This window comes from Antechinus flavipes, chromosome 4 (genome assembly GCF_016432865.1).
Source record: "Antechinus flavipes isolate AdamAnt ecotype Samford, QLD, Australia chromosome 4, AdamAnt_v2, whole genome shotgun sequence".
Lineage (NCBI taxonomy): Eukaryota > Metazoa > Chordata > Mammalia > Dasyuromorphia > Dasyuridae > Antechinus > Antechinus flavipes.
Genome location: NC_067401.1, coordinates 458635542 through 458654242, shown reverse-complemented (window position 1 = coordinate 458654242; position 18701 = coordinate 458635542). Strand labels below are relative to the sequence as shown.

Here is an 18701-nt window from a genome sequence, read left to right as displayed (position 1 = left end):
TTCCCTGCTCTTCCCCTCTATAACTTCCACTTTTTATTTTAATAATCACAAGAACAATAGCAGTCATATAGCACTGTAAAATTTGTGGTCTGCTTTACAAACATTATTTCATTAACTTTTCACACTAACCATGTGAGGTAGATGCAATTATTACCTCACTTTACAGAGATGGAAATTGAGATGGATATAGTTAAATGATTTCTCCACCAAGATCAATGTTTGTGTCTAAATGTAAACTCAGTTCTTCTTAGCTCCAGACTTAGGACTTTATTAATTCATCAACTGAGTAATGGCTCTTATTCTTCTAAATTTGAGCTAGTTCCTTATATATTTTAGAAAATGAGATCCTTGGGGGAAGATTCTGGGAGGATGGAAGAATAGTTCAGAGAATTTTAAGCTTTCCAGATTTTTTTCCACAAAGACAATAAATTTGGGCTTCAGGGTGAACATAAGCTGGTAAAAAACGAAGAAAACTTGGGGCAGAAAAGGGGTTCTTCTGGGATAATCTGAGAAGATCAGAACACCCCAAAACTGGGATTAACTAGTGTGAAGAGCAAATACATGGAGGCTAGCTTCACAGAACAACCAGCAGAAAGCCCTGGGGCTGTCTGGATTGAGCTGGAACCTCAGTACCAACTACAAGAAAGTCTACCTCCTCAATAGCATGAGGAATTAGAGGTCCAAGTGTGGACAGATGGAGGGAACCTCTGCTGATTAGAAACTACAGGCCCAGCTGTGCTGCAGAGATAAAGCCCTGAATGAGAAGGAACCAGCACATCAGTAGTCTAAAAGCAGGACTTTTAAAAGAGGGACTCTTCTGCCTGCAGGCACTTGTAGGAGGGGAGAGGTTTTGTTTGAGGTTACAGGTCAGAGAGGAGAGTTTAAGTGAAGCTAGAGACACCACCCCCTACCCCAAGATTAGAGATGTTTTCACTAATAGTTCTTATTTTTTTTAAATGAATAAACAATGAAGAAAGAACCCAAACATAGAAACTTACTATGGGAATAAGGAAGACTGGAGCTCATCTTCAGAGAACAGTAAAGTAAAAAAAAAAAAGTCTCTTCTATCCCCAAAGAATAATGTTAAATGGCTATCTACCCAGAAAGAATTTATAGAAAAATAAAAAAAAAATTAAAATCAAGTGAGAGAGATTGAGGAAAAACTAAAAGAAAAACAATCCAAAAGAACTCCCAAGAAGATTGTGGGGAAAAAAATTAATAACTAGAAAAGGAGATAGAATCATAAAGAAGAAAATATTTCTTTGAAAATTGACCAAAAAAAAAAAAAGAACCTTGACTCAATAATGAAAGAAATAATTAAAGAAAATTGTTCTGGAGTGCTACAACGCAAGGGGAAAGTAAAAATAGAAAAAAAAAAATCCCTCTATCGCCTTCACAAAGAGATCCTTTCTGGAAAACACATAGGAATATCATTGACAAATATTGAAACCTCCCAGATCAAAGAGTAAATTTTACAAAAAAACAAACACACCAAAAAAAAAACCCTCTCACAATTCAAATATGCTGTAGCTACAATTAGAATTGTACAGGATTTATAAGCAGTAACCATAAAAAACTGCAGGTCCAGAAATAATATACATTAACCAATCAAAAGAACTTGGTCTGCAGCCAAAAATATATCCAGAAAGATTATCTATAATATTGAACAAGAACAAAACATGCACATTCAACAAATTTGCAGGTTTTCAGGATTTTGTCTTAACCAAACCCAAACTTAATAGAAAATTTAACATATAAGAGCCAATATCAAAGATTAGTTTCAAGGAACTCATCATGGACAAGTTGTGCATATTGTACATGGAAATGTATACCATATATTTAAGATTAACATCAGTAATTAGGCAAGCCAAAAGAAAGATTGGGGCAGAGTTGAGTATGATCCGATTCTAAAAAAGCAATACTATCTAGGAAAAGGTAAAAATAGTACTTATGTTATACAAATGAGATGCAGAGGAAGAAATAGATAACAGAGATGAGGGAAGAGCTCATAGTTCTGAAAACCTATTTACATCTGGAATCAATTAAATAGGGAACACAATACATATACATGATATTGTTCCATATACATACACACACACACAATGTATGTATACATACCATGTGTTCCATATAGATATATGCCATGAAGATATAGCACCCTCCAAAATCTATAAAAAAATAGAGAGAGAATAGGATGAGGTGGGGTATAGAAGGATGTGTAGATTTATGGCAGTAGGATAAGTTGTGTAGATTAATGGGAATGGGATAAAAAGGAAAGGGAAAGATGAAGAAAGAAGATAAGGGAGGGATCCATGGGCAGAGGGAGGTTAAGTAATAGCAAGTCAAGTTAAGGAGCAGAATTAAAATATAAGAGTTGGTAGGATAAGAGATATATACAAACACTACAACTAGCATAGGAGTAGAATTTATTAGGAAAAGAAAAGTAGGGCTAGTAATTATTGATTTTAGATTAAGTCAAACAAAGATTCAATCAATATATGTATGTATATGTGTATATATGTGTGTGTGTGTGTGTGTCTGAGTATATATGGATATGTACACATGTAGGTCTATGTATGTAGGTATATGTACATGTGTGTAGGCCTATGGGTATATGTGTGTGTGTATCCACATCTATCTATGCTTAATTGTAGCCTGCTTGGGGAGATGAAGGGGATAAAAGGTGGGGGGAAAGAATAAAGTAAAAAGTGTGCAAAAGAGAACAAAAGAATAACTTACAAAAAAGCACAGAAAAGATGGACAATTTCTTCTATTTATAACATATGCTTTCTTGAAATAGAAATATATCATTATATATTTTGAATCCTCCCTGATGCTCTGCTGGGCACATGACAATATTTTATTTTGCTTTTTAAAATTCATTTTCTCTTTTTTCTGTTTTTTTCCCCACATTTTATATTTAGTTTAATAAGAAAAGAAAAAAAAAAAGAGAAGAAAATGAGACCCTTAACAAAGATACTGCAGAAATTTCTCCCCAATTACCCATTTTCCTTCTCATTTTAGCTATATTCATTTTGTTCCTGTAAAAACTTAATTTTTCTAAATTAAAATTTCCCTTTTTATCTTCTGTGATCCTCTTCCATGTTTTGCTTAGTTTCAGACTCCCCCTTATGCATAGATCTGACAAATAACTTGTTCCTTGATTCTCTTGTTGGCTTAGGAAATGCCTTTTAGTCATGCATCCATTTGGAGATTATCTTGGTATATGGGTTATAGGGGATGTTTCAGAAGGAGCTAGGCCTTCTGGTGGGAGGACTCTCAGAGCCATTTTCAGGGCTGCTCATCCATCTTTAGTACCCACCTGGCACTCAAGCCTCACCTATGGCTCCAAAATCATATACCAAAAAGATAAAACAGAGGTACGTTAACCCCACAGTTAACCATCTTGACAGACAGACTAAACCACCAAGACACGTGAAGACTTCCCAGAAGGTAGTGGAATGGACAGAAGAGGATGGTCTGTTCTAATTGTCATGAAAATGGCTGAAGCAGCACTGTGGGATGCTTAGAGCTTGGTCAGACATCAAAGATCCCAAAGCCATCTCAGGCCAACACAAGCTATCTAGATTTTCATCTTGTCACTGATCTCTGAAGACTGGAAGAGAGAGTGACACTGACAATTTTGAGCAACTCTGCCTCACTTAAATTCAATTTACACACAAATCAAGATATCAAATCAAGATATCACCTGTGTCACTTGTTGTGATACGGGAACCACTTGCCAGTGGCTGCTGGAGGTCTAACTCAGATGTGTAGAATGGATCTCTTCATGTAAGTGGATGATGATACAAGGAGATTGAGAGGCAGTTGCGTTGTCTGACCTCTCTCCTCTTCCCTCTTGCCTCCAATTTATTTCCCAATCTACAAGGAACACGTGCATCAGCAAAGGCTGCCCCACACCTCTATCAGGTGTCATGATCCACAGCTGCAGAGGCTCTCAGAGAAATGACCTGCCCTTCACCCAGGCATGGTCCTTAACAGTCATCGATACTTTTTTAGAGAAACAACACCTTGGTATGTGGTATGAAATTTTGTCTATACTTAACTTCTGCCAGTTCCCACCTCTACCCTCCCTCTGCTAGAACCCTCTAGCAGTTCTGTGAATTAGGGAACCCTTCCTTGCTTCACTAAGGAAAGTTTGAGTTTTTGAACATTGAACTACATTCCTCTATGTCAAATATTTCATCTATTCTTCTGATAAACACCTCTATTCTTTTAAAACCTTTTTTTTGGTGATCATTGATTTATAATCTAGTTTGAGACCAGGGTGCTGCTAAATCCTCTTCCTTACCACTTGTTTCATTGTTTCTCTTTATATGTTGTCTTTTCCCATTAGTATACAAGCACTTGGAGTACAAAAATTATTTTGCTCTATTATTTTTATATTAGTGAGGTTTAGCACACTGCCTGGCACATTTTCATTCATTCATTCCTGCAAATTCTTAGAATCAGATTCATGATATAGAGGAATGAGTATTCTTTGTGACTTACAGATAATTTCCCTTTCTTATTCCTTCTTCCTGATGCATGTTTTCCCATGTATTTCCTCATCCTCACCTTTTCAGAAGGTGTTCTGAAATCTTTTTGTTTTGAAATCACAAAGTATCAGGAAGTATGCTAATTTCCTTTGGAGGGTTTTCATGAATTTTCACTACTCCCTCCTTAGCAACCACTGTTAGTGAATAAATTGCAATTATTTTCAAGGTGTCTTTTTGTAAATACTCATCATAAGTACTATATGCGATGACCAAATTGTCAACAAAATGTTTCTTGTCAACTTTGGGTGTAGGATAAAATCCACTCTGTAACTCACTTCTTGGTTTCCCCAAAGAATACCAGTGCTCCATCTTTCCATTGAAGAATGGCTTTCTTCTTTCTTCTAGTTTTGCTCGTAACTACAAAGTTAAAATGGATATGACATCTTCTCCAGCTATGTGTTGTTGGATTCTCACTTTTAGACTCCCAAGATTCAATATGAGGTCCATTGTGATTTTTTTGGGTGACATAACTTGGACTAGACCAATTCAAAGCTTCGCCATTTAGTATCTTTTGTCTCCATTTCCTAACCCTCTGTCACCGTCACTGCAGGGGTAGAAAGAAGCTGGATGCAGAATTGAGTGACAATTTTTTTAATTTCTGTTTTTGCAATAATTTAATAGGAAATTTACATTTACAGAATCAACAAAATTGACAAAATAGCAAATATATTGACTACATAGACACATACACACATTATTAAGGAAATTTTTTTAGATGTGTCAATCTTGTGGTAGATGGTGACACCCACTGGCAAAGGATGGTGTAGCACCCCAGTCCTTTGAGCCTATTTTAAATACTACTTTGAAGCAAATTCCTTCCTTAACACCAACATGCTAATGGCCGGGAGTCATGGAACGCCATAGTTTCTGAAGAATTAAAGTTGACTTTCATACAAAAGGCAATGGGGAAGCACATGAAAGATTTAAGTATGTCAGGAAGCCTTCTATCCAAGGACTTATACTGGGGAAACATAAAAATATGCCATCAAAAATCCAGGATCAGAATAAAGGGATGGGCTAGATCTCTGGACCAAGATTCAAGAGGAACTTATTTCAAATCCAGCCTCAACACTAGGCAATCCATTTCACCTCTGCCTGCTTCTTTTTTTCATTTATAAAATGGGGGTTAATAATAGCACGTCACTCCCAGGATTTTTGTGAGGATAAAATAAAATGATGTGTAAAACTTTGCAAATCTTAAAGCTTCAGGTAAATAAATACTAGGGATAATGATGATGATAATGATGTGAGAATAAGGAATAACTGACATATACTGGAAAGATCTTAGACTCTGTTAGAAGAGTTAGGTTCCCACCTCTGATGATTATGGTTTGTATGAACTGTAGTAAGTCATAATCTTCCTGGGGCCTCAGTTTCCTCATGGACAATAGAGAGTCAACAAAATATCTTCGAGGTCTCTATGAGCTCTAGATCTAAGGACCTATGCTTAAATAAGATGTGCTCCATTATAATCCTAGCCAATATCAGAACATCTAGAGGAAAGCCCTCATGTTTGGTGGGTAGCCACTGGTAGATTAACACAACTTTAAGATTTGGCATGAATGGTTGATGATCTGTATTACTACTGGAAAGAAGACTCACATCAGATAGACTAACTTCTATAGAGATTTCCAAACATGCTGTGGTTTACAGATGTTTTGTATTATAGAAGATGTCTCACTATGGCATGGAAGAGCCTTTTATTTCAAAGGCTACATCAGTGATGTGTACCATTTGTTAGGTCCTCCTGAGTTGGAAAGGCTTCATGTGATGAGAGATTAGGTCTGCTGTCTGGGAAGCAAGCTAACTCAGAGGGCAATAAGCTGTAATGAAGAGGATGGGATTTTGGAGCCACAGGAAAGCAATTCAAATCTGGACTGTCATTTGCTATGTGTGATCTTAGACAAATAAGTTCATCTTTTGTCTTAGTTTCGTCATCTAGAAACTTAAAGGATTGGCCACTAGAAGCATTTCTAACTTCCAACCCATGATCCTAACAGTTCAACCATATATTGGCTGCTCCATAATGAATTCTTTGGTCTTAGTGACCATGAAAGGTTGGGTTAGATAGAGACTCAATCTCTGATTTTATTGGGCTTTTCCAGGTGAGGAAACTCTCTTTACCAATGAAGATAACCATGTTCTCTTTAACTCCCACTCTTAGTGTAGTTGAACAGACGTGATAAACTCACTCTCTACAGGATAAGAGAGCCAGGTTGAACTATAATTGGGAAATGTTTAACAAAATAAAAATCCAGGCAAACACAGATAATATCATGTTGTGGTTTGTGAAGTCAATATCCCACTCTTGGAATCAGTTTCTATCTGATCAGATTTGATGTTATTCTTCTAGAAACCTGCCAGATTCTGTTACTTATCCAGGTACACATATTAAGGATGGGGCAGAGATAGGACTTCCAAGGACTTCAGTTCCTGGTTCCAAGCCTCTATTCACAACATGCCTCTGCCTCAATCTAGGGTCCCTTGAATATAAATGACTTAGTCATAAAAAAAGCAAATTTGATAGAAGACATTCTTCACACCAGGAGTCTCTAGCACTGCCAAAATTGCATGTCTTTTTTTTACAAACATATTTGTATATGATTTTACAGTGGAAGTCATTGAAAAATACATTTTGCTACTAGTCAGCTTTGCTCAAATGTGCTGTTCTGCAAACCAAAGGGTGCTGCCTGGCTGTGTTAGCAATCATTTATAAGTTGTTTATATTCTTGCCTTTTTCAGATTATGAGTCGTTTGATTGATGGGAGTCGATTCCAGGAATTCAAAGCTGAATATGGAACCACTCTTGTAACAGGTTTTGCTCATGTAAAAGGGTAAGTATTTCCTAGTCCTGGGGTCTTGTTTTAGGACTTTCAGAGATAGCCAGTCCTTTGCCTGTGGTCAAAAAGCTAGTAAATGTAACTGGCTGCATTTGAACCCAGGTCTGCCTGACTTCAAGTCCTGTCATTTCTGAAGGGCTTGTACTAGGTGACTTGTAACCTCCCTTTCAGCTATAAACTTGTGAGTCTGTGATGTTGGATCAATTATGCTATGGTGCATCTCATCACAAGAGTATATTAAGGATGGGGCGGGGGGAGAGAGAAAAGACAGTCCTGTTTCCAAGAAAAGAAAGTCAAGTTGACACAGAATCGAAGGATTTAGAAAGGACCATCCAGACTATACTTGAAAAATGGGAATCTCCATTTTATCAGAAGACAGGTGATCATTTTGCCTCTGTTTTGAAGACTTCTAAGGAGGGGAATTCCCTGGAGATGACCCATTTCACTCGGGGAAGGTTTTAATTGTTAGGAAGTTTTTTTTTTCCCCCTGACATTGTCCCAGTGTGCCTTTTTGTAACTTTAATCCATGCCCTTGGTTCTTACCACTGGATACAAACCAGATAACCTAACTAACTCTCTCTCTCCAAATATTTAAATACAGCTTGCTATGATCCACTTCTCTAAATCTTCTCATGCCTAGTTTCTTCAGCTAATCTCCCTGTAGCACGGACTGAAGGTTCTTTACCATCCTGGATACCCTTTTCTGGATACTCTCCCGTTGGTGTCCAGAAAAGCACACAATATACTAATTATGATCTGACTACAACAGAGTACAAGGGATAATTCACTTCTTATTCCTGGAAGCTATGTGGATTTTGACTCAGCTCTTGGTTTATAGCAGCTCTCCCTCTCTCTAGAGCATGAAAAAAGTCCTGTGTTTAATCAGAAAAGTTTTACTAAAGTTTATCCAGTGGCTTTCAAACATTTTTGGTACTTGGTCTGACCAAACCTTTGATGGATGGATGATAAGCTCTTACCTAGCTAAGGTAACAAGCTACAGCATAGATCTTTAGGAGAGGTGAGGGATGATTTGATTATAATAATACCAATAAGAAAAATAACAACATAAGAGTTCACTGGGTGTCAGATAATATATTAGAATGCTTGAAAATGATTATCTGATTCTCATAACAACTCTGTGAAATGTTGTTGAGTTATTTCAGTCATGACTCTTTATGATTCCTTTTGGGCTTTTCTTTATAAAGATACTGGTGTGGTTCACCATTTCCTTCTCTAGTTTATTTTACCTTGAAGAAACTGAGACAAATAGGGTTAAATGACACTCAGGGTCACAGAGCTAGTGTCTGAGGCCAGATTTGAACTCATGAGGATGAATGTTCTTGATTTCAAGCCTCTCTGCCCTATACCTAGCTGCCTGGTCATTCTTCTATGTGCCATGTTCTGTTATAGGTATGATGGAATACAAGAACCAATCAAAGTAATCTCTATCATCAAGGAGTTTATGGTCTATGTTTCACTTGTGTCTTGTGCTTTGCAAAAATATCGGCTACATAGGCTTATAGGTCAAAGAATGGAAAATCCATCTAGGTCAATGCCCTCCTACAACAGTTGGGGAAACTAAGACCCAGAGAGAGATGTTGAAGAAGTTGCCCAAGAAGAATCCAATAAAATCATACTTTATTTCAAATTCTCTTGACATTTGAGGAAGATTATACTTCATGACCCAAATTGCAAGGGACTTGACTTACATCCTACAGAGTACAGCAAGCTCTGTCAAAGGGGAAGATTGAACTGGGTGATGTTGAAGGTTCTTTCCAGTTCTAGACTAATCATCCTAAATCAATCAAAATCAGCAGGTCATGTCCTTTATATCCTTGGATTGGACATCCTCTCAGAATCAGCAGCATTCACTTTCAGCTTCCTTATGGTTCTATCTCTTGCTTATTCAAGGAGATGAGCTCCGACAGACAATATGTCTATCTTGTATTTACATTACTGCTTGCCAGTTGTCTCTATTGGATCATGAACTTCTTGAGAGCATTTTTGCCCAGATGATATATGGTCCCACCTCTGACTCACATTGTCCTTGGATAGATCATTTCATCTCTCAAGGTTTTAGGAAATTTTTGTTGTTCAGTTATTTCAGGGGTTTTCTTAACAAACATATGGGAATGGTATGCCATTTCCTTTTCCAACACATTTTATAGATGAGAAAATTGAGGCAGACAAGATTAAGTGACTTGCCCAGGATCACATGGCTAGTAAAGCTATATTTGAACTCAGGTCTTCTTGACTCTAGTCCTAGAGCTCTATCTATTGCATCATCTGGCTCAGGCAGGTCTAGAAAACCATGAGTTATAGAACAAATGGACATTTGCATTGTTAGGAAGATTTTTCTCATGTGATAGAGGGGAAAGAATGCCATCTCTGGAGTTGGCCAACATGCCAAATTTTGCTTTTGATATTCATGACTTGTGGATATTTAAGAGTTACTTAAACTCTCCTGCATCATTTTCCTCATGTAAAACAAAGGGCTTGGAGTACTTGAGCTTTGGGATCCCTTCTAGATCTATGACCCACAACCAACAAAACCACAGGTCTGATCCAAGAAACCCCCGAAGCATGAGCCAATTCCTGAAGGCTTATTCCAGGTTAATCAGTTCTAAGTTGCAAGTCTTTGAGTTCATGAAGTGTTTTGATCTTGAAAGTAGGAGGAATGCATCTTTTAACAGGTTCAGAATCCATTCTTCTTCCCTTGACCTTGGTACACAATATCTCCCTTATATCTTTTCTCTCCCCTTCCCCACCTCCCTTTACTAATCTGATACGAAGGCATACAACGTGTAGTCGGTTTGATTCTAGGGATATCTCAGTAAGTGTATGTTTTATGTCTGATACTGAATTCAGTTGTGTATTTTACTCAGCCTTTATAAGCTGAAAAATAACTTGTTTTCCTCAAAGTAATTTTAAACAAATTCTTTTGGAGTTCTCAGAACGATCCCTTTTCCTCATTTAAAAAAAAAGATCATTAGAGTACCAGGAAAGATGTTTTAAGAAAACAGGCACTGGGGATAAGCCTAGTGCCTTCTGGTTTTCTGCTGGGGCAGCTCTCTGACAACAATCCCCCCACCCCTGTGATAGAGAAGAATGGAGGGGGGAGTTTGGGGGACTGTTCCTGTAAAATCTTTCTGTTGGCTGCTCCCTCATCATGCCGAGAGCCTTGGGGATCCTTTCCAGGCTCCAGCTGGGAGCGTTCGATCAAGCAGGTCTATGTCAGGGAGACAATATGAGTTGAGTGGGTGGGAGAAGCAAAGTTGGCAGTTTAAGGATTTTTATCCACCAGCGACTGTTTCCAAAGCAACCAGCTCATTTCAGGGACAGGGATGAGTGTGGCCCTGCTTGGGCATGGGTATCTCTGTCTCCCTCCTTCTCCCTCTGTTCCTTGGGTTCATCTGAAGACAGAAGAAAGGAAAGGGCCGCACGCTGAGTGCACAGATGCTCAATGAGCAGGTGCTCGTCTAGGTGAGCCTCACACTGACTTGGGACCAATCACTAATTCTCCTTTTCTACCTCGGCTTTCTTGCTCCCCCTTAACAAAACAGAACAAACAACCCTCCCCCCAAAAACTAACCAACCAAACAAAAAGCTCAGACATAAAAGGGGATGGTGGGCAGGTGCCAGGCTCCTTGAGAGAAAAGACTGCTTTTGTTTTGTTTTGTTTTGCTCATATTTGTAATGTGCTTAGTGAAGTGCCAGGTACATAATAAACACTTCATAGATAGTTCCTCCCTTCCTGCTTCTTTTCCCGCTCCTTTTCTCATTACTGCTCTCCCTCTCTCCTTCCTTTCTTCTCTCCCTTCCACCCTCTCTCTCTCCCTCCTTCCCTCCCTCCCTTCTTTCCTTCCTTCCTTTCTTCCTTCCTTCCTTTCTCCTTTCCTCCCTTCCTTCCTATTGTAACAGTGTAGTAAAGGTATGATTGCTCACACATTTATATGATGTTTCACCAGAAACTCAGTGGAATTATATGAGTGGCTCAGTACCTCATATCAGGTAAATGTGAAAGTTGAGATTTTCTCCTCCAAGAGCAATGGTCCATGATACCATGTTACATCCCAGATGGTTGGACTGTGCTACCAACAGGAGAAGAGAAGACTTGGGAAGGATGCTGCCTTCATGTGTCCAAGACTAGGAAGGAGCTAGAGTTCCTCTGTTCTTCCTCATCACACCACATTCACAGTGAGATCTTTAGCACTGGGAGTTACATTTTAAGTCATCAAACCAAGTAAATAAGAATTTATTAGGCACCCATTATGTGCTAGGCCCAGGGATAAGTGCAGGAAGGCAAAAGCTGCCCCAAGGAACTTAGTCAGATGAGAGAAAATATTCATGAGGCCCTATAAAAACAAAATCAGTATTGGATAAATTGGAGATAAACCATAGAGGGAAGGGATGGCTTGTGCAGGGCTTCCTGTAAAAGGGAGATTTTAGCTGGGACTTGAAGAATACCAAAGAAGCTGTTGTAGAAATGGGACACTGATCAGCTGGGTTTTCTCCAGGGGACAATAACCAAGATAGTGGAAGGTCTTGAGTTTGTGTTCCATGAAGACCAGTTGAAGGTCTCGGGGAAGCATGTATAGCCTGGAGAAGAAGAAATTTGCAGGGAGAACTTGATCTCTGGCTTCAGATTTTTTAAGGGTTGTTTTATAATCGAGCTTTGATTTGACATGGCCCTAGATGGCAGATCTAGGTGCAATGGATGCTTCAGAAAGAGTTGAAGCTAATTAGCTTGACAAACTTTCTACTTGTGAGAGCTGCCCCAAATGATAGCAGATGGCATCAAAAATTAGAAGGTTATCCATTATGGGCTTAGGGAACCCCTGGGGACCACCTGAAATGGGGATGTGGCCTATGTTTCCTATAAAACTCTTCTACCTTTCATTTGCGGAAGAAGCAGTGACAACCTCTGACTGGCGGTCCCATGAATGACACAGACCCAGAAATATCATTCAGACTGAGAGTCTGGGATTGATTATCTTAGATTAAATGCATTTTTAGGCCCACGTCAGGTTATACTGTCTCTGACATGACTGTGGATAGGTCATTTGTTTTTCTCAGGACTACTTTAACTCCATAAAATTAGGAGAGTGACTTTGGTTTCCTATAAGGTGATTTCCAACTCTAGAACCTTGCTCGAACATTCTGTGACACACCTTTGGGACTTCAGCAGAATGGAAGTTTCCTGAGGGCAAAGATGGCCCCTTTCTGATTTTCTCAGGCCTCATCTTCTGCCTGCCATAATAGTAGTAATTTCATAAATGTTTGCTGGTTGATTGGTCATAAGAATTGCTCACATTTCTTTAGGAGTTGGCAGTTTGCAAAGTACTTTACTAATATTGTTTCCTTTGATGGTCACAACAGTCCTGGTCATTTTAAAGATGAGGAAACGGAGGCTAAAAGAGCTTAAATGACCAGGATCACACAGCTACCGAGTCTCTGAGGCTGGATTTGAACTCAGGTGTTTTTGATTGCAAGTTCAGGTACCTACATTAGTGTTCTATTTGTTTTAGCGCACTGCCTCTCATAGAGGCAGAGCCTGGACATCCAAGTGACTTCATCCATCTGCTGCATCCACAAATGTCAATACATTCACAGTGGTTTTTTTTTCCCCCTTACACATCACTGATCCCCATGGAAAACACAAAAACAGAGTCTCGTTTTTCTGACTTTCTTTGCTAGGCATCTCATTGGCCTGGTGGCGAACAATGGGGAGCTCACCCATCAGGCCTCCCTCAAGGGCAGCAACTTCGTAACTCTGTGCAGTCACCGGAACATCCCCATCTTGTTTCTTCTGAATAGTGTCCCACGAACATCTCCGTGCACAAGACTTGCACAGGTACGAGATCTTTCAATGGGGGAGAAGAGGGGTAGCCATGACTGAGAATATGTCCTTCAAGCAGGCTTCATGAGGGGCGACCATAACTGAGAGTGTGCCTTTGGAAAGGACTTTGTGGTGGCAAGACCCATTAGCCCATTATCTCACTGAAATCTAACAACCATCTTGAGAGACAAAGCCAATAGTCCTTAAACCCCTTTTACAGATGAGGAATCCTGGAAAAATGAAGTTAATTGGCCAAGGTTACCCAGCTTCTACATTGAAAAGTGGAACATTGTTCTAAGCCTCTTGTCTCCTAGTCCAGGTTTCTTTCTACCTCTGCCTCTCTATGAAAGGGTCAGAAAATCATGTTCAGAGATCTTGTTGTCCAGTTCCCTCATTTTACAGAGGAAAAAACAGACCCAGAGAGGATAATAATAATAATGATTTGTGACATCTAATACCTGCATGAGCTTGAACAATAATAACAGTTATATAGGGCTTTAACCTCTGTAAAGACCTTTACAAATATTATTGAAATTGATCTTCAAAGCAATCTGAAGCTCCCATTTTACCAATGAGGAAACTGAAACAGAGAGAAGTTAAATAACTTGCTTAAAGTAACACCATGTACAAGTGACCAAGCTTGAGTTTGACCTCAGATTCTGTGACTCTGAAGAATAGCATTTTTTTTTACTGTCCCATCATAACTCTCCACAGTTCTCTATGGATGGATTTCTTTTTCTTTTTACAATATAGTTCAATAATTTGATTGAACCGATGTCATTTTTCTCCTCTGCTAAATGGGAGATAAGACCAGAAGATCTCTAAATCCCTTTGATCTCTAAATTCATGATCAATGCATCTTGAGCTTCATCTCCTTACCTTTCTCCCTTTGTTCCTCCTCCACTCTTCTCTTTATGGTCTTGCTGGCTTCCTTCTCCGGGTTCATGTGCCATAGTTCTGCTGGTCACTGTCCAATCCTGTAAAATCCTCCCATTTTACAGATGAGGAAGTTAAGGTTCAGAGAGTTAAAGGCACTTGCCCATAGTCAAGCAGCTAATAATTATCAGAACCAAGATTTGAAGTCCAGGGATCTCTCCGCTATACTAACCCTCCTGAAACAATTTTTAAAAAATGAGAACCGTTTTCATAGAATCATTAACTATTTCCCAGAATGTCCCCAGCTTGGATAAGTGAGCCTCAGAGAAGACTGGCAGCTAGGTGGCTTATGGATGGCTCAGCTGGTTCTTGGAAGAGCTGCAAGGAAAATTAAGGCCCATTACCTTGGATGTAGAAAACAATAAGTATTAGTTAAGTTGTTGTTTTCTACTGAAGTGTAATCTTTCCCATGTGCCTCAGCTGGGGAGGAGGAAAATGATCAAATAGAATCCCAGATACCAAGAAATAGAAGGGATCTATGTGTATTTAATCCAGCCCGTCACGTTACAGAGGAGGAAACTGAGACCTAGATATATAATCTGGGGGGAGCTAGATGGAGCAGTGAATAGAGCACAGCTCCTGGATTCAAGAAGCCCTGAATTCAAATTCAACTGCAGACACTTAACACTTACTAGTTGTGTGACTCTGGGCAAGTCACTTAACTCTAATTTCCTTACTCTTCTCTCTCCCCCCCCCCCCCAAAAAAAAAAAGAAAGAAAGAAAGGTCTATGATCAAGTCAGGTCCACCTTGAGTCAAAATTCAGTGTTTTCTCCATTTTGCCAATCACATTCTTGCTTTTTAAGGAAAAAAAATGACTTCCTAGGACAGACCTCGTGACACGGTTTCTTCCCACTTTCAGGCAGAGGATCTAGGCAGAAGAGTCAAGGCCCAGGCCTGTATGATGGCCACCATCGCTTGTGCAGAAGTCCCCAAGATAACTCTGGTCATTGGCGGCTATTTTGGAAACGACAGCTATGCTATGGTACAGAAATCACACCTCATCTTCGTGGACTCCCTGAGCAGCCTCCCTTTGGAGATTACTTCCCCAACCCCTACTCTGTTTGTAGAGATCATTTACATGCTACTAGTCTCAGAGTTCTAGGGATGATACTGTTGTTTTATCGTGTGTCAGGTTGTATCGCATCTTATCTTGTTACATTGTGTTACTATGGGTCTCCATTAGTGCGCTTCCCATTAACAAGGAGCCAGTAGATTTTAGCAAAGGTATTTCATAAAACAGTGTAGTAAGGACAATTATTGGTTCTAATGCATTCTCTTCCGCCCAGCTCCATCAAAATGTGGGGCAGCCTCTCCCACAAATGTCCAGAGTCTGTGGGGAAATTGGGTACCAAGATGGTAGAAGCTGAGGTTCAGAGAAGTGAAGTGACTAGTCACAAAGCTAATAAGAATTAGAGGCAGGAGTCAGACACATCTTTTTGACTCCAAATCCAGAACTCTATGCCTTATAGCACATTGCATCTCCTCTCATGTAAATTAAGTCTGAGTTTTTTTCAGGTCTTCTTCAGGTAAATAAGTGACTTATGGCAGAGAAATGGATCCACCTCAGGCACTTACTGTGAGACCCTTGGCAACATCTCTGTGCCTTGGTTTCTCTATATGAGGGAGCTGGACTTGTTGGCCTTTAAGGTCCTTTCCATTCCTAGGTCTACGGTTTATTATTGTTTTTTTTTTTTTTTATTTTTTTTTAATCACCCCAATGGATTGTCTGTTTTTAGTGTGGAAGATCGTTCGACCCTAATTTCTTGTTCCTGTGGCCCAATGCAAGAGTTGCTCTTGTTGATTGCAGATCTCCATTTGCCGACTTTCTAGAAGGAGATGAAAACTTCTCCACAGACAAATCTACATTAAAGAATCTGGAGAAAAAGTAAGCTTTCAGATACCTACTGCTGACTTTTCACTGAAATAGCCAGACTTAGGAAAGAGAATTCAAGTCATTAGTTTTCTTACCTTTCTCCACAGCTTCTTTCCTAATATTCTTCAACTAAAACCATTAACCTATGTCTGTGGAGCAGACATATTTTTGTTATTTGACTTTGTATTCACAGCACTGTTGGTAACACAGAGCAAGACTTTTACAAAACACTTCTTGAATTGAACAACGATTCAGGTTTAGAAGAACATTTCATGGCTATAGGGACCAATTGGAATTCTGGTTCTTTTTATTAAACTCTGTATCCTTGAGAGGTCACTTACCAATCTGGGCTTCAAGTTTCTTACCCATAAAATGAAGGAGTTAGCAAAAAAGAAAGAAATGATTCATCTGTCCCAAAGTATAGTTTATTTTGTTTATTCATTCATTTATTCATTCATATGTTCATCTATCTATTTGTCTGTCTGTCTAGTGGCAAAGAAATAGGAATAAAGGGGATTTTCCACAGCTGGAGAATGGCTGTACAAATTATGACATATGAATGTAATAGAATATTATTGCACTGTGAAAAATAAAGGGAAGTATTTAGAGAAACATGGAAGGACTTGTGTGAACTGATGTAAAGTGAAGGACAATACACAACATTATAATCAAGAAAAAAACAACAGTATGAAAGACATAATAACTCTGATCAATTAAACAACCAACCTGAGCTTCCCGAGTCTTCATGATGAAGTGTGCTACCCACCTCCTAACAGAGTAGTAAGTAATAGATTCAAGATGCAGGATAAAACATACATATTTTCAAACATGGCCAATGTGAGAATTTCTTGTACTTGAAAAGTGCCTATTTGTTACAAGGGTTTAATTTAAGTTTTTCCCATCTGAGGCATGGTAAAAAATAGGAAGACTAGGAATAGGATTCTTCACCTTCTCCTCCCCCAAAACCCCTCTTCCCCAAATCTCCTAAAACATAATGGAAGGAAAACTGGAAAGCATCAAGCCAGCACAATAATTTTGAAAGTTTGTTTTGAATTTCTTACAAAATTAAAGAAATAAAAGCAAGAAGTACATAATAAAGATTCATCATTTCATATATAATCTTAAAATAAATATAGAAATGCACATTTTATTGGTCACTGTTAAGTTCATAATTTTAAAAAGTCAAATAAAGGCACTTCGAAGACAGATACACCAGGATTTCTCCCTTTCCAAATCCTATGAGATCTTTTTCTGAGAGTTGAATTTTAAATAATTCTGTGCATTGTGAAGCTGAATTATTTTAAATTTCCACAAAATGAGTCTTGTTAATATTAACATTTAACAAAAAGCAATGACTTAGATTTGGTTGTCGCCTTACAATTTGCAAAATTATTTCATATATTGAGGTTCACACATTGGGAGATAGAAAAAGCTGTTACACTTGGACACAGTCAAGATTAAAAACTAGAGCTGCAGCCTTGGAGTTCAAATAGTCTATCAACTACATCCTCAACATTCTTGACCTCCCTGTTTGCCACCTTTTCCTCCTGCTTGTTCTCTTTTCTTTGGGTTTTCATGATACTCATTTCTCTTGTCCTTCTACCAATCCAACTATCTCTTCTACAACTCCTTTTCTGAGTAATCATCCATAGCTTTTATCCCAAATTGTGCCTATATTCCAAAATTCTATCCTGAGCCTTCTTTTCTCTCAATACTTTTTTAACTTGGTAACTTCATCAATTCCCATGGGTTTAATTATCATCTCCTCACAGATGACTCCAGCACAACTTTACAGTGCCTAACACAATTTGCATTTGAAAAATACTCTATCTGTCTGTCTGTCTCTGTGACTGTTTATCTATTTCTGTGTCTATCTATCATCGATCTCTGTGTCGGTCTATACTTATCTCTTGTTTGCTATTTTTCTCTATCTCTGTCTGTTTATGTATCTGTCTATCGTCTTTTCTCTCTCTCTTTGTCTCTCTCTCTGTCTTCCTCCCTCCCTCTCCCTATGTCTATCTATCTCTGTGTCTGTCTGTATTATCTATCTCTCTATCTACTTGTTTCTATGTCCATTTATCTATCTATCTATCTGTCTTTGTGTCTGTCTATATCTATCTCTGTGTCTGCTCTTTTTCTATATCTATTTATATCTACCTGTCTCTCTATGTATGTCTATCTTTGTATCTGATTGTCTATTTATCTCCATGTCTGTCTGCCTCTCTCTCTCTCTACCTATCCCTTTTCTGTCTATCTATTTCTATCTGTGTGTCTATCCTTTATCTATATCTATCTCTGTTTCTATTTCTCTATCTATCTCTGTGTCTATATCTATTTCTGTGTCTGCTGTTTTTCTCTATCTTAATCTGTTTATGTATTTATCTATCTCTGTATCTATTTGTCTCCATGTCTGTCTGGATGTCCATCTATCTCTATCTACTTACCCCTCTGTCTGTCTGTCCATCTATCTATTTGTGATTGTCTATATGTCTATCTGTCTATTTGCCAGCCCTCTATATGTTCAGTTGCACTTTCTCTCCTGAGTGACATTTCCATATCACCAGAAGCAGGATTCAAATTCAAATCTTCTCTAACACAATACATAAGGGTTCTTTTCTCCATAATCACCACTCCACATCTGAGTGATTCTATC

At 38.6% G+C, this 18701-nt stretch overlaps 1 protein-coding gene across 2 annotated transcripts in view; it reads left to right on the top strand.

Annotated features, from left to right (window-relative positions):
* The window catches only part of LOC127563170 (biotin-dependent 3-methylcrotonyl-coenzyme A carboxylase beta1 subunit-like), a 46695-nt gene that overhangs the window by 23789 nt on the left and 4205 nt on the right, over nt 1–18701 (top strand). For both annotated transcript variants that reach the window (XM_051999453.1, XM_051999454.1), the window contains 4 exons: nt 7302–7393; nt 13097–13253; nt 15035–15157; nt 15912–16060. In XM_051999453.1, coding sequence (XP_051855413.1) covers nt 7302–7393; nt 13097–13253; nt 15035–15157; nt 15912–16060 — 521 coding nt within the window. The remainder of the gene's footprint in view (nt 1–7301; nt 7394–13096; nt 13254–15034; nt 15158–15911; nt 16061–18701) is intronic.